This window comes from Hemitrygon akajei, chromosome 12 (genome assembly GCF_048418815.1).
Source record: "Hemitrygon akajei chromosome 12, sHemAka1.3, whole genome shotgun sequence".
Taxonomy (NCBI): domain Eukaryota; kingdom Metazoa; phylum Chordata; class Chondrichthyes; order Myliobatiformes; family Dasyatidae; genus Hemitrygon; species Hemitrygon akajei.
Window position 1 is genome coordinate 4,709,602 of NC_133135.1, and position 15,667 is coordinate 4,725,268.

Consider the following 15,667-nt stretch of genomic DNA (forward strand, 5'->3'; position numbering starts at 1 on the left):
TATCAATACTCTTCAGAGATTGTCTGGCTGGCTTCAGTGGTCACATAACCAGGCCTCGTGGTGTGCCTCAGGGATCTCTTCTGGTACCCCTACTCTTCGTGATTTTTATAAATGACCTGGATGAAGAAGTGAAGTGGGTTAGTAAATTTGCTGATGACACAAAGGTTGGAGGTGTTGTGGATAGTGTGGAGGGCTGTCAGAGGTTACAGCGGGACATTGATAGGATGCAAAACTGGGCTGAGAAGTGGGAGATGGAGTTCAACCCAGACAAGTGTGAAATGGTTCATTTTGGTGGGTCAAATATGATGGCAGAATATAGCATTAATGATAAGACTCTTGGCAATTTGGAGGATCTGAGGGATCTTGGGGTCCGAGTCCATAAGATGCTCAAAGATGCTGTACAGGTTGACTCTGTGGTTAAGAAAACGTACAGTGTATTGGTCTTCATCAATCATGGAATTGAATTTAGGAGCGGAGAGGTAATGTTGCAGCTATATAGGACCCTGGTCAGACCCCACTTGGAGTACTGTGCTCAGTTCTGGTCGCTTCACTACAGGAAGGATGTGGAAACCATGGAAAGGATGCAGAGGAGATTTACAAGGATGTTGTCTGGATTGGGGAGCATGCCTTATGAGAATAGGTTGCGTGAACTCGGCCTTATCGCTTTGGAGCGACGGAGGATGAGAGGTGACTTGATAGAGGTATAAGATGATGAGAGGCATTGATCATGTGGATAGTCAGGCTTTTTCCCAGGATTGAAATGGTTGCCACAAGAGGGCACAGTTTTAAGGTGCTGGGGAGTAGGTACAGAGGAGATGTCAGGGGTAAGTTTTTTACGCAGAGAGTGGTGAGTGTGTGGAATAGGCTGCTGGCAACAGTGGATACAATAGGGTCTTTTAAGAAACTCCTGGACAGGTATATGGAGCTCAGAAAAATAGAGGTCTATGGGTAACCCTAGGTAATTTCTAAGGTAAGGACATGTTTGGCACAGCTTTGTGGGCCGAAGGGCCTGTATTGTGCTGTAGGTTTTCTATGTTTCTATGTTACTCGAAGGGCGGAAGAGCCTATTCTGCACTGTATCTCAATAAATAAATAATTTTTTTTAAAGTTGCTGTCTGACCTACTGAGTTCCTCCAGCATTTTGTGTGTTTCAGTGAAGCTTAATTCTGTTTTTATTTCATATCTGCAGGGTATTATTTGGAAATGTATTTTAATTATGCTTTGACACAGTGTTTGCTGTTTGTCCTAGGGTAAACCGGGTGATGCTGGACCACTTGGTTTGCAAGGACTTCCAGGACCAGAGGTAACTGGATAAATTTGTTTAGATTAATAATTGCCGTTTGTAAGTCCGGGTTCATCTCTACGCCTTTATTACGATAACGCGTCACTGCAGGACTTTCCCGTCGGCAAGTTGCTTCTGCAGCTGGGCTTATTGCTGTGTTGTTGCCTGGACAGGGGTACTGTTAGATGGTGCACAGTGTGAGGGATTGTCTTGGCCGTTTCTGTTGTGATCACAAGACCCTGTTGGACATTGGTGATGTAGAATGGTTCACTGGTACATTGGCATGACGGACAGTGGGGAAGCTACATTGCCTCGGTTGTGCTGAGGTCAAGAAGAAGGCTCCGTTTTCACCTGTTACAGCTGGGCAGGAGGTGAGCCGCTGAGGGGGAGAGGCCGGGCACGCTGGAAATTGTCTCGAGTTAGGGGCTGACCCCTTCCATTGGGGCTGCTGCCCCGTGTTCACGCAGTGGAAGAACAAGCGTGACAGGACAACTTACCATTAATTCTCAGTCATGCCACTCAGGGACTTGGGCTATATAAAGATCCTTTTGTTCTTTGTGAGTATGTTTTTCTGAAATTATAACCATGTTTGTTTACAGTTGTGCTGGGGAAGCACAGTGACGATTTGCAGGTAGCAAACAAAACAAAAACTATAAATCACTGTATTAAACACACTTTTTCTCGGATACGCTCATTGCGATCAGTAGCCTGTAATTTCCTTTTCGGAGTTGAGCTTTTGATCTGCCTGTACGACCTGGCATTTGTGCGGTGTGAACTGCAGTCCTGAGGGTGCAGGTCAGTTGCAGCGTGGCGGGTACAGGCCGACTCAAGGCCGAGGGCCCAGGCCTGAGATTGGGGAATGAACCAATGTTTGACCATTACTGGAGTGGAGCTGCAGGCAATTCAATGAGGCAGAACCGAGGCGAGGTGACCAGAGGCAAGACAGAGTCAAGGGGGCAGGTCCTGGGCCAGGACCTGGGTCTGAGAGTGAGGAACAGCCCAAGGTTTGTGAGTTTAAGTGCTGGGCTGGATCAAAAAGGTCAGGGTGTCGGGGCCAGAGGTGAGGGACCGGCCAGTATTCAGCTTGCTGCTCCGACAGGTTTACTCTTCACCGCACTGAACTGAGGCTGTGGCCTGGATCAGCTGTGACTGGCTTCGGGGCTGTGGACTCACTTTCATGAGCTTCAGTTCTGAATGTTATTTGTCTATTTTTAATGCTCGCACTATTTTCTACATATTAGGTGCTTGGCAGTCTTTTTTTAATGGGTTCTATTAGGTTTCTTTGTTTTGTGGCTGCCTGTACGAAGACTAATCTCAAGGTTATATATAGTATACATACTTTGATAATAAATGTACTTTCAATAAGCCCCTTCACAATGCACAAAGCGCTTAATAAAATACCCCAGTCACTTCCCAGGCATGAATACAAAGCTGAGGCTTTATGAGGTGTTCATCAGGCTGCTTTTGCAGTATTGTGAGCAGTTGCGGGCACGATGTAACGTTGCAGCTCTATAAATTTCTGGTCAGACCCCACTTGAAACATTGTGTTCAGTTCTGGTCTCCTCACTATAGGAAGGATGTGGAAGCTTTAGAGAGGGTGCGGAGGAGATTTGCCGACCTCCAACAGAGAGCGTTTCATATAAGGATAGGCTGAGGGAGCTAGAGCTTTTTCTTTAGAGTGAAAGAGGATGAGAGGTGACTTGATAGAGGTATACAAGATGATAAGAGGCATCAATAGGGTGAATAGCTGGGTGAATAGCTTTTTCCCAGGGCTAATATGAGAGGGCATAATTTTAAGGTGATTAGAGAAAAGTATAGAGGGGATGTCAGAGGTATATTTTTTTACACACAGAGAGAGGTGGATGTATTGAATATCCTGCCAGAGGTGATGGTTGAGGCAGAAACATTTAAGTGGTTCTTGGATAGGACACAGATAGAAAAGTAAAGGGTTATATAGGAGGGAGGGGTTGGATTGATCTTGGAGCAGGTTAAAGTGTTAACACAACATCATGGGCTATGCTGTACCGTTCTAAGTTTCTTATCTAAGAAAGGGCATTGGAAAGGGTACAGAGGAGGTTTGTAAGAAAGAGCTAATGAATAAAAGGGTTCGTGTATGTTTGGGAAGCTGTTGATGGCTCTGGGCCTGTACCCACTGGAGTTTAGGAGAATGAGGGGGATTTCACTGAATCAGAATCAGGTGCAATATGTACGCCACGAAATTTGTCGTTTTGCGGCAGCCGTACATTGCAAGGTATAGTAATAAAATCTATAAATTACAATATGAGGTAGTTGTTGTTGTTATTCGTCCTTCGGAGTTGAAGACGACCACGACTTCTGTCAGGTGGAGGGTTTGTGACTGTGGGTCCAGAGGTGACTGGTGAGGCCAGTCCGGGCCCTGAAAGCTCGCCCACATGTGGGACACATGAGGGTAGGTGCTGCAGTAGAAGTGGAGGTAGCTCGAGCCTTGCGTTTCCTCTGAGCCTCTGCGGTGTGTCTGATTTCTGCTGCATACGCTCCTTTAGTGGTCCTGCTCCACCAGGTTGGGCGGTCCAGAGCAAGCGATTCCTAGTTACTGGGATTGATGTTGAGGTCTTTGAGGGACACTTTGAGGCAGTCTTTGAAACGTTTCTTCTGCCCTCCAACTGAGCGCTTGCCCTGGCTCAGCTCTCCATACAGCAGCTGTTTTGGTAGTCGACTGTCAGATATCCTGACCACACGGCCAGCCCATCTGGCTTGGGCTTTCTGTAGGAGGGTGTAGACACTGTGGGTGCTAGCCCGCTCCAGGACCTCCGTGTCTGAGACTTTGTCCTGCCATCGTATGTGGAGAAGTCTGCGGAGGTAGCTCAAGTGGAAGCGGTTGAGCTGTTTAGCGTGTCTGCTGTAGACAGTCCAGGTCTCGCTGGCATAGAGGAGGGTGGTGAGAACCACTGCTCGGTAGACCTTCAGCTTGGTGGTAAGGCTGAGTCCTCTCCGCTCCCATACATTCTCACGGAGTCTCCCAAAGGCGGCACTGGCTTTGGCAATTCTGTTGCTGATCTCTGCATCTATGTTCACTGCTCGTGATAGAGTACTGCCCAGATAAGTAAAGCTGTCGACTGCCAGTAGCTTCTGCCCCTTTACTGTGATATGTGGTTCCTGTAGGGCTTTCCAGGTGCAGGCTGGTACATAACTTCGGTCTTTTTCGTGCTGATTGTAAGTCCGAAGTTGTCACAGGCTCATGAGAGGCAGTCCATTTCTCGCTGCATCTTCTGCTCTGTGCTGGCGTTGAGGGCGCAATCGTCAGTGAATAAGAGGTCTCTGACGACAGTCTCCTTTACCTTTGTAACAGCCTGTAGACGCTGGAGGTTGAATAGCCCACCGCCAGTCCTGACGTATCTGATGTATCTGACGTGTATACCATCCTGACAACTGCGGAAGGCATCATTCAGCATAGCAGAGAAGACCATGCTAAGGAGTGTAGGAGCGAGAACGCATCCTTGCTTCACACCGTTCGTCACTGGGAAGGCTTCTGACTCGTCACTATCATCCAAAACTTTCACCATCATGCCATCGTGGAACTGCCGAACAATCGTGATGAACCTGCTAGGGCAGCCAAACTTCTCCATTATCTTCCATAAGCCACCTCTGCTGACCGTATCAAATGCCTTGGTCAGATCGATGAAGGTCATAAAGAGGTCGCTGTGCTGCTCTTGACATTTTTCCTGGAGTTGGCGTGTAGCAAATATCATGTCGACAGTTCCACGCTCTGCACAGAAGCCACACTGGCTTTCTGGGAGAAGACCTTGCTCAAGGTGTTGGAGAAGGCGATTAAGCAGGACACGAGCTGAGATCTTCCCAGCTATGGACAGGAGGGAGATGCCATTGTGATTGTCACAAGACTGGCAGTTGCCTTTCCTCTTGTAGATGTGGACTATGTTGGCATCTTTCAACTGTTGCGGGACCTTTCCTTCATTCCACATAGACTGGAAGAGCTCAGTCAGCTTCTGCATCATGAATGGGCCTCCTGCTTTGTAGGCTTCAGCAGGGATTGCATCTGATCCTGATGCTTTGCTACAAGAAAGTTGCCCGATGGCTTTTCTGACTTCTTCTTCTGTGGGGAGGTTGTCAAGGTCCAGGTTGATCTCCACCTGAGGTAGGTGAGCAATGGCCTCATCATTGATTTCGGCAGGGCGGTTCAGGACCTGGTTGAAGTGTTCAGCCCATCTCTCCAAAATCTGCTTTTTCTCTGTTAGCAGCCGAGTCCCATCTGCATGAGGAGGGGGGAGGAGCCAGAGGACTGAGGTCCATACATAGCCTTCAAAGCATCGTAGAAACGCTTGGTGTCGTGACTGTCTGCGTAGCCCTGGATCTCATCGGCCTTATAGCTGAACCAGACATCCTGCATCTCACGGAGTTTCTTCTGCACTTTCCGTCTTGCACTGGCGAAGGCATCTATCTTTGCTTGTGATGTGGGATCGTTCTGGTGTGCTCTGAACAGTTGGTGTTTCTCTGACAACAGTGCCTGTATCTCCTCGTCGTTCTCATCGAACCAGTCTTGATGTCTACGGATTGCTGGTCCGAGGTGTTTGAGAGCGGTAGAGTAAACTGCATCTCTGAAAGCCGTCCACTGCTCTTCACTGCTGGTGTGGTCATCCTGGGGTGTGTCAAGCAGCCTGCTATCTAGATCTTCACGAAATTCTTCTGCAACTACGCTGCTCTTCAGCTTGGAGACATTGAGCCTCTTTGCAGTCTTCTGACCTTGGGGTCTTCTCACAGGCAGGATGCGAAGTTTAAACTTGGACACTATGAGTCGATGATCCGTCCAGCAGTGGCCTTTGTCACTCTCACGTCTTGCCAGTCCCTCTTTCTGGTGATGACATAGTCAATCAGATGCCAGTGCCTAGAGCGTGGATGCATCCAAGATATCTTGTTACGGGTAGGGAGGCGGAATAGGGTGTTGGTGATGACAAGGTCATGCGTAGCGCATGTCTTAAGGAGCAGCAGGCCATTGCTGTTACACTTGCCAATACTATGTCTTCCAAGAATCCCTTCGCAGGTCTGTTAATCTGTCCCCACTCTGGCGTTAAAGTCCCCGAGGATAATAAGCTTCTCTGACTGTGGGACTGCTGCTATGAGGGCATCAAGTTCTTCATAGAACTTATCTGTGATGTCATCTGGGTTGGTCATCGTTGGGGCATATGCGCTGATCAGCGTTACACTACTCTTATTGCCAAATGGGAGCCGAAGCGTCATCAGGTAATCGTTGATGCCCTCTGGAAGCTTAGCAAGTTTATGAGCGAGGTGGGATCGGATGGCAAATCCAACACCAGCCTCTTGTCGTTCAGTGCTGCTGCGACCGCTCCAGAAGAAGGTGTACCCACCACCACGTTCTGTAAGCTGGCCCTTGTCTGCTAGATGTGTTTCGCTGAGTGCTGCAATGTCCACGTTATAGCGGGCTTGTTCTTTGGCGACCAGTGCTGTTCTTCTTTCTGGTCTGACAGCCTTGGTGATGTCAAGCAGAGTTCGCACGTTCCACGTGCTAAGGTTGAGCACCTTCACTTTCGTCTTCTTTGTAGTTCGACCGCTGAGTGGGATCCCCGCCAGCCGTGGTGTGCTGGCCAGGGTAAGATGAAGCAGGCTATGTTTGAGGCACCTTTTCTAGCCCCTTCCTCCATGGAGGTGAGCAGAGCGATTCCTAAAGAGGACTGCTCAGTCACCCAGGGGGCTGCTGATCTCTACTACTGCTTCATTCCAGCGGAGAACGACCCAGTGCCCTGGGCCACTTGTGTGCAGATTTGTGACTACAGCTTCCAGTGTATCCACACCTGCTGCTTCGCCACTCGTCCGTCGCCACAGGACTTGAAGTTTTTTAGCGGAATGGGTTTGGAGTCGTGACGCGCTTGACTTGGATTAAAGTGAGGGAGAGTTGCACAAATCGTCAGCCTCACTCTCTCGTCCCGTCCTATCTGTATCCAGTTGCAAGACGGAGTCGAGACGGCTGGAGATAAGTCGGGATGCAGTGGATGGCCAGCAGTGTCCTACGTGTCTCACTGTGCCCTGATTGCGCTCCACAACGCTTTGCTGGGTCCGCCTTTCTACTCGTTGGACCGCCAAGTGGTGGTCTCCTCCGCGTAGTCCGCCGAATTCAGTCTTCACATGCGTAGGTAGACAAGCTCTAACTCACTGAGGGTTTGAGGCCCATCGGCTACCCTCACCAGGTTTTGCCGGCCAGTCGAAGCCGTTGCCCGGGGTGTGGCCGCTGTTACATGCAAACAGCTACAAGGAACCACTGGTGAGAGCTGAGTGTCAGGTGAGGACCAATGCGGACGAACTACTCAGAAGGGTACGACGTGTTCCCCGTCAGAGGTACTACCTCTCCCTGACACCCCATACACAATATGAAGTATATACTGTACAAAAGAGAAAGTAAAATTAAATAAGTAGAACAAAAACAGAGTAAAAAAAATAGTGCAGTGTTCATGGGTTCATTGTCCATTCTGAAATCTGATGGTGGAGGGGAAGAAGCTGTTTCTGAAATGTTGAGTGTGTGTCTTCAGGCTTCTGTATTTCTCCTTGATGGTAGCAATGAGAAGAGGGCATGTCCTGGTGATAGGGGTTGTTAATGACAGATACCCCTTTATTGAGGTAGCACCTATTGAAGGCATCCTCTGTTCTGGGGAGGCTCGTGCCTATGATGGAGCTGGACGAGTTTACAACCTTCTGCAGCTTTTCCTGATCCTGTGCAGTGGCCCCTCCAAACCAGACGGTGATGTAACCAGTTAAGTGTTCTCTACGGTACATCTATGGAAATTTATGAGCATCTTTAGTGATTTACCAAGTCTCCTCAAACTCCTAATGAAATATAACCCCCGTCATGCCTTCTTTGTAATTGCATCAATATGTTGGGCCCAGAATAAATCCTCAGAGAGGATGACACACAGGAATTTGAAACTGCTCTCTCTTTCCACTTCTGATCCCTCGATGATAACTAGTGTGTGTTCCCTCAACTTCCCCCTCTTGAAGTCCACAATCAATTCCCTGGTCTTACTGACAATGAGTGCAAGGTTGTTGTTGCAACGCCACTGATCTATCTCTGTCCTGTACGTCTCCTCATCACCATCTGAGGTTCTGCTTGTTGTATCATCAGCAAACTTATAGATGCTGTTTTAGCTATGCCTAGCCACATAACATGGATGCAGAGAGAGAGTAGAACAGTGCGATAAGCACACATCCCTGAGGTGCACTAGTGTTGATTGTCAGCAAGGTGGAGATGTTTTTTCCAATCCGTACAGACTGTGGACTCCTGGTGAAGAAGCTGAGGATTCAGTTACAGAGCTTTTTGATTAGAACTGAGAGTAAGATGATGTTGGACACTGAGCTGTGGTCAACCTACCTAATATTGAAAGGCCTAGATAGATTGGAATCTAGGACCAGAGGGCACAGCCTCAGAATAGATGGAAATCCATTTAGAACAGAGAAGAGGAGGGTTTTTTTAGCCAGGGGAGGGAATCTGTGGAATTCATTGCCACAGGTGCTATGGAAGCCAAGTCATTGGGTATATTTAAAGCAGAGGTTGATAGGTTTTTGATTAGTAAGGTTACAGGGAGAAGGCAGGAGAATGGGGTTGGAGAAGGAAAATAAATCTGCCATGATTAAAGACTGGAGAAAACTCGACTGGCCAAATGGCCTAATTCTGCTTCTATGTCTTATGACCTTACTTTGAGAACTGCTGACAAATGTTCACCATCTGCCACCCTGTGGCTGTTAGCAACCTCTGCGTGTACAGTGACACGATGGGTAGAGTCACTATCTTGCAGCTCCAGAGACCTGGGTTCGATTCCCACCTCCGGTTCTGTTTGAAAGGAGGTTGTAAAGAGTATGTGGTTGAGGGGTGGAATCTGGGGAGAGCTGATTGGAATAAATGGGATTGTGTTGGTTGCCATGGCTAGGCTGGGAGGTCTACATGCTTGTTATTGTCTCCCAAATTAATGGAGGACAGTCAAGTCAAGTTGCTTTTTATTGTCATTTCGACCATAACTGCTGGTACAGAGTAAAAACGAGACAATGTTTTTCAGGACCATAGTGCTACATGAACAATACAAAAACTACACTGAACTATGTAAACCAACACAAAAACTACACTAGACTACAGACCTACCCAGGACTGCATAAAGTACACAGAACAGTGCAGGTGTTACAATCAATAATAAACAAGACAATAGGCACAACAGAGGGCAGTAGGTTGGTAGTCCGATGGCTTGGGGGGAAATCTGTTACATAAATAATCAGCTGAATGGCAGCATCCGGGATTCCCACCGAGTATTTCATTGCCACAGATGTAGTCAATTTAATGTCCATTTGAGAGCAGAATGGACGGGAGAGCCGGTCAGCTAGGACTTGCTTTTTTCCTGGCATGGACTCCTGCCTGCTCGCCTCGCTTCTGCTTCCTCGCACACCACTTATGCTGTCCCCACCTCCGGCCACCGGCATGAGACGACTCAGAGGACTGCAGGCCTGATTCCCTCAGCAAGTGGACATTTGAGAGTAGAATGGACAGGAGGGCCGGCTGGCTAGGGCATGCTTTTTTCCTGCCATGGACTCCTGCCCGCTCGCCTCACTTCCGTTTCCACACACACCGCCTACGACGTCCCCAACTCCGGCTACCGGCATCAAGCGACTCTGAGGACTACAGGCCCTCGCAAGTGACCAAATTTCCCAAAATGTGGTCTAGGCATGGAATGATAGTCATTGGGTGCATTTAAGGCAGAGATAGATAGGTTCTTGAGTATCCAGGACATCAAAGGGTATGGGGAGAAGGCAGGTGAGTGGAGATGACTGGAAGAATTGGATCAGCCCATGATTGAATGGTGGAGCAGACTCGATGGGCTGAATGGCCTACTTCTGCTCCTATGTCTTATGCCTTATGGTAGGCATTACTTCTCATAGTACAGCAGTGACTGAGTTCTCTCCTCGCTTTGCACTTATGATTGTGAGGCTAAACACAGCTCTAATGACATATTTAAGTTTGCTGATGACACCATTGCTGTTGGACAAATCAATGGTGGTGACAAATCAGCATATAGGAGGGAGATTGAAGATCTGGCTGAGTAGTACCACAACAACAACCTCTCAGTCAATGTCAGCAAGACCATGGACCAAGGAATTTAGTAGGAGGAAACTGAAGTTCATGATCCAATCCTCATCGGAGGAGCAGAGGACGAGAGGGTCAGCAACTTTAATTTCCTTGGTGCTATTATCTCAGAGTACCTGTCCTGAGCCTGGTGCATAAGTCCATGCTCTCTTCTCACTGCTGACATCAGGAAGAAGGTACAGGGGCCTCAGGACCCACACCACCAGATTCAAGAACAGCTATTACCCCTCTATTATAGGAAATTATAGGCTAGTTAGCCACACCTCAGAGGTTGAGAGAATGTTGGAGTCTGTTATTAAGGATGAGGTTTTGGTGTACTTGGAGTCTAATGATCAAATAAGTCAAAGTCAGCATGGTTTTGATAAAGGGAAATCTGTTAGAGTTCTTTGAGGAAGTAATGAGCAGGGTGGACAAAGGAGAGGCAGTGGATGTCATTTACTTGGATTTTCTGAAGGCATTTGATAAGGTGCCACACATGAGGCTGCTTAACAAGATTAAAATTCTATGGCGTTACAGGAAAGATACCGGCATCAATAGAAGAGTGGCAGACAGGCAGACTGGGAATAAAGGGGGCCTTTTCTGGTTGGCTGCCAGTGACTAGTGGTGTTCCTCAGGGGTCAGTATTGGGACCACTACTTTTCACATTGTTTGTCAATGATTTAGATAATGGAATTGATGTCTTTGTGGCAAAGTTTGTGAATGATACAAAGATAGGTGGAGGGGTACATAGTGCTGAGGAAGCAATGCGATTACAGCAGGACAGACAAATTGGAAGAATGGGCAAAAACGTGGCAGATGGAATACAGTGTTGGGAAATATATGATAATGCATTTTGGTAAAAGGAACAACAATGCAGACGATTAACTAAATGGAGAGAAAATTCAAACATCAGAGGTGCAGAGGGACTTAGAAGTTCTCAAGCAAGACTCCCAGAAGTTTAATTTACAGGTTGACTCTGTGGTAAAGAAGGCAAATGCAAAGTTGGCATTTATATCAAGGGGAATAGAATATAAAAGCAGGGAGATAATGCCGAGCCTTTACAAGATACTAGTCAGGCTGTAGTGGAGTATTGTCAACAGTTTTGGACTCCATGTCTCAGCAAGAATGTACTGTCATTAGAGAGAGAATCCAGAGGAGGTTCATGACAATGACTCCAGGAATGAAGGGGTCAACATATGAGGAGCATTGTACTCACTGAAATTTAGAAGAATGCATGGGGATCTCATTGAAATCTATGGAATGTTGAAAGGACTAAACAGAGTGGATGTGGAGAGGATGTTTCCCTTGCTGGGGTGTATCTAGAACTAGAGGACAAAACCTTAAAACTGAGGGGTGACCTTTTAGAACGGAGGTAAGAAGGAGTTTTTTAAGCCAAAGTAGTGAATCTGTGGAATGCTCTGCCACAGACTGTGGCAGAGGCCAAATCCGTGTGTATACTTAAGGCAGAATTTGATAGTTTCTTGATTGGTCAGGGTATCAAAGGATATGGCAAGAAGGCAGGTGTACGGGGTGAGTGGGATCCAGGATCAGCCATGATAGAATGGTGAAGCAAACTCAATGGGTTCAACGGCCTAATTCTACTAGTATGTCTTATAGTCAAATGCCTGATCAAGTTCACATAGCCCTCGCTAATACACCCATGAAGGACTATAGGGAGCTAGCTAAAATGGCTGACAATCTACACTCAGCTAGGCAGTAGTGCATCATTCCTCTTCTTTTCTTTATCTTAAAAAGCCTGGTCAGCAAGGCCCTCAATATAAGGATGCCCACGGCTCGGCTATAAAACAGAAAATGCCAGACCTCTGTATATACCACACTCACTTTGGCATGAACACGAGGAAATGCTGACTACCCTGAGGCTTCAACACTGCCAGCACATCAGAGATCTGTGAACGCTGTGGGTTTCAGCTGCCAGGGTTGTCTACTATTCATTACGGACAGCCTTTTAGGGTGACATTTCCTGTGTGGCGCAGGTGTTCAAGTGAGTGTACTACTGGCATCACCTATTGATGAGAAGGCAAAGAGTGACAAAACCTCATGGGAGGCTGTCAACGGGAGCAGGATCCAGACTTACGGGACACGACAGGGGACGTTCTGCTTCAGTGGGCCACGTTACACAAGGGACTTCGTCCTGACTAAAATGGCTAGACCTCTGCTCGGTGCAGATTTCCTGTGTGCCCAAAGATTATTAGTCAATATTAAGAATTGCTGGCTTGTGGATGTCAAAGATTTTTGGTCATAACCCTGCTCCCCTAGTAACTTTCCCACAACGACTCTGTCAAGCACATGCCTCACTCACCGCACGTGAGCTTACTTGACTGCTGGACAAATTCCCAAACCTCACCAAGTCCACATTCTCCACTACAGTCATAATACATGGGGTTAAGCATCACATTTCTACAAATGGCCTGCCAGTCCATGTCTGCACATGTTGACTGGACCCAGAAAAGCTGGCAACTATGAAGGCTGTGTATGTCAGTTGAATGGCTCCTGGGCTTCACCCCTCCATATGGTCCTTGAGTCTGATGATGATTGCAGCCCATGTTGCAACTACCAACTCCAAAACAAGGTCACCATGGTCACCCTGATAGTCCAATTCCCATGTATCCAAGACTTTTCACTTGTTTCGCCAGGAAGTTGATTTTTTCTTAATTTGATCTATTTAGGGGCTACTAGCAGGTATCTGTGTGCTTGGAAGACATTCCCAAAATGGCTGTGACAACCCTGTTTAGTCTCTTTGAGTTTCTGCACATGCTATTTGGGCTGAAAAATGCAGCACAGAATGTGGGCTCTGTATCAAAAGACTTGGATTTTCTTTTTGTTCACCTGGATGACATGCTTGTCACCAGTGTGTCCAAATCTGAACACGTATCTCATCTCCACACACTTTTCCAGCACTTATGCCAACACGGGTTGATTATTAACCCTGCTAAATACCAGTCTGGGCTGTCAAGCATTGATTTTGTTGGTCATTGAATATCCCCAGAAGGTACAAAACCCCTTCCATCAAAGTTATCCACTGGCCCGCACTACTAAAATCCACCGGAGTTTTTAGTTATGGTAAATTTCTTTCTTCCCTTCATTCCACGAGCTGCTGAACTTATGCTTCCCCTGTAAAATACCCCTAATCACATGTTGACTGGTCAGCATACATGATCAGGGCATTTGATGATACCAAATGAGCTCTTTCTAAAGTGATCCTACTAGCGGACCCACTCCCTAAGGCACCCATAGCCATTACTACTGACACTTCAGACTATACAATGGGTGCAGTGCACGAACAGCTGGTCAGATGTCTGTTGCGACCTCTCACCTTATTTAGTCAACAGCTCTGCTCCCCCCCCCCCCACCCCAAAGGAAGTACAGCATGTTTGACCGTGAGCTTCTGGGTCTCTGTCTGGCTCTCTGCCATTTTCTTTTTTCTACTAGAGGGTCACCATTTCACAGTGTTTGTTGACCTTGTGTATGTGATGGCCAAAATATCAGAGCCTTGGTCTGCATGACAGCAACTCCACCTGGCCCACGTATCAGAGTTCACAACCGATATACAACAAATCAAGGGGAAAAATAATGCCGTGGCTGATTGCCTCTCATGGCCAGCAGTGAGACCGTGCACACAGGGGTTGACTATGCTGGCACAGCAGCTGACCAAGTTACTAACCCAGGCTTACTGAACAGCACTCACTAGCTTGTGGTTGGCTGGCATTAAGTTCGGGGAAGTTGGGGTTTCTCTCCTGTGTGATGTCTCAACAGGTTGCCCTTGTCCCATAGTGCCCGCAAACTGGAGACAGACTGTTTACTACTCCATATGTGGCCTGTTGCATCCGGGTTGGAAGGCCTCCCAGAAACTGGCTGCACTAATGTTTGCTTGGCACGGTTTTAGTAAGGACCTGCATGATTGGACTGCAGTCTGGGTGGAGTGCCAGTGGGCAAAACTTAGCTGTCATGTTCAGGCGCCATTGGCACCTTTTGAAGTCCCTGAGCAACGGTTTGACCACGTCAATGTAGACATTGTTGGTCTTCTTCCCCCCTCCTGCGGTTTGACACACCTCCTCACCACAGTGGACCATACCTCCAGGTGGCCAGAGGTCGTCCCTCCGGCATCGACGATGGCTACAGACATGGCTCGGGTATTCAGCAGTTGTTCGGTTTGGCACCCTATCTGATATTTCTACCGACCGCAGTCGCCATTTCATATCAGACATCTGGGCTGTGATGGCCCATAACCTCAGCGTTAGGCTACATCACACCATGGCATATCACCTGCAGTCCAATGGCCTATGTGAGTGGTTTTCCCTGCTCCTTAAAGGCTGTCCTTAGCATGATTGTCTCACATAGGTACTGCTAGGCTCAGAACAGCTCAAAAAGAGAACTAGCAGTCTCTGCCCCTGAATTGGTATACAGGGCAGCCATTACTGTAAAATCAGGTGATTTTAAACCTGACACCACAACTGCCTGGTTGGCCTCTCAACAGCATTCCACCCCCCTCAGTAAATTCAATTCCTTTGCACCTCTTCCTACCTCCTATCATGGAGTATAGCATCCTTGGGTTCCTGTTGACCTACATTCCACCTCACTTGTTTTCATCCGCCATGATGCACACCAACATCCCCTTCCTTAACGATGGCCCGTTCCATGCTTTGGAATAGGAAAAAAAGACTTTTATCATAGATAAGAGGGGTAAATGTGAATGTGTTTCAGTAGAATGCTTTAAAATGATCCACAAAGACTGGGAGAATTCCGCTATCATGTCCCTGGTGTCACAACATGACCATGTGCATCTCAATATATCTATTGATGAGCTAGGGGCCTCTATTGTTCCTCAACCCAAGGGAGATAGGACCCAAGCTGGGCGGCTCATCCCAGCTCCGGTCCTGCTCACACTGCTGATTTTAGTGCATTCTAGGGGCTTCTGTGTAGAGTAACATAATTGGTGGAAACGTACATAATGCACAACCACCAACTTAGAGTTGGGGTTCACTTTAAGACACAGTTCTGATGTGATGATGTAATTACATAAAGGATTGTTACTGCTCTTTATGTTCAGTGTTTGGAATATAATAAATGAGTTGTTATGGTTTTTCTTAAACATAAAACACTTCCCCTGTTTTTATTTGTGAAAACCTACAAGATTTAAGGGGAACCTGAGGAAATCATCCTCGCTCAGAGAGTGCTGCAGGTGTGAAACAAGCTACCAGCACCAGTGTAGGATGTAAGTTCCATTTCAGCGTTTAAGAGAAGTTTGGACAAGTACA

General features: G+C 47.4%; 1 protein-coding gene across 4 annotated transcripts in view; it reads left to right on the forward strand.

The window, feature by feature from the left end:
- Positions 1-15,667, forward strand: part of LOC140736680 (uncharacterized) — a 493,430-nt gene that overhangs the window by 228,817 nt on the left and 248,946 nt on the right. For all 4 annotated transcript variants that reach the window (XM_073062508.1, XM_073062505.1, XM_073062507.1 and 1 more), the window contains one exon: positions 1,250-1,303. In XM_073062508.1, the coding sequence (XP_072918609.1) occupies positions 1,250-1,303 (54 nt within the window). The remainder of the gene's footprint in view (positions 1-1,249; positions 1,304-15,667) is intronic.